Source organism: Apis dorsata, unplaced genomic scaffold (assembly GCF_000469605.1).
Source record: "Apis dorsata unplaced genomic scaffold, Apis dorsata 1.3 scaffold_256, whole genome shotgun sequence".
Taxonomy (NCBI): domain Eukaryota; kingdom Metazoa; phylum Arthropoda; class Insecta; order Hymenoptera; family Apidae; genus Apis; species Apis dorsata.
In genome coordinates this window covers 75,581-76,253 of record NW_006263534.1, presented here as the reverse complement: position 1 = coordinate 76,253, position 673 = coordinate 75,581, and the positions used below count along the sequence as shown (strand labels likewise).

Genomic DNA, 673 nt, shown 5'->3' with positions numbered 1-673 from the left:
TATATATATATATATATATATATGTTTTTACATATTAACAGTGTCGAACAAGATGGAATCTATTCAGCTACTGTATTATGGAACCGTAAAGGAGGATATCGTATTGACTTCTGGGGCCAAGGCAATGATCTAACTGCTGTGCCATTGCATGCAGCTCGAGCTTATTATAAAACTGGAATCTTCGAATATGGGTAGGTCAATGCTATTGCATCTATTCATTAGATAAGATTAATAGATCAAATATGTACATATACACCATAAATATGAATAAAAAGAATTTCATTAAAATTCATATAAAAATATTTTAATAAATTTTTTAATAAATTTTTCTTAATTTCATTATGTGTGAATAACAAAATTTATAAGAGAAAGAGAAAAAAAAAGAGAGAGAGAAAATAACAATTAAAATAATTTTTTAGATGGTCTTATATCGAAATAGAAACATCGTCAAAATATCCAGACACTGTACAAGCTTACGCTGCCGGACTTTTAGAAGGTAGTCTTACTTGGCAATTGATTCATCATCATTGGTACAATACTATAAGATTAGAATGCGAAGCAAAACCTATCGAATGCCGAAAGTTAATGCGATATCTTCGAGATAACACTGCCGTCAATCGTAAACGCGCTGAACTGAAGGAATCTACTGATTCTTTTTGGCATATGGTATAAT

The 673-nt window shown here is 30.2% G+C and overlaps 1 protein-coding gene across 2 annotated transcripts in view; it reads left to right on the top strand.

Moving 5' to 3' along the window:
* LOC102679789 (putative phospholipase B-like lamina ancestor) overlaps positions 1-673 on the top strand; it is a 9,693-nt gene that overhangs the window by 7,057 nt on the left and 1,963 nt on the right. For both annotated transcript variants that reach the window (XM_006616195.2, XM_006616194.2), the window contains exons 3-4: positions 42-191; positions 420-666. In XM_006616195.2, coding sequence (XP_006616258.1) covers positions 42-191; positions 420-666 — 397 coding nt within the window. The remainder of the gene's footprint in view (positions 1-41; positions 192-419; positions 667-673) is intronic.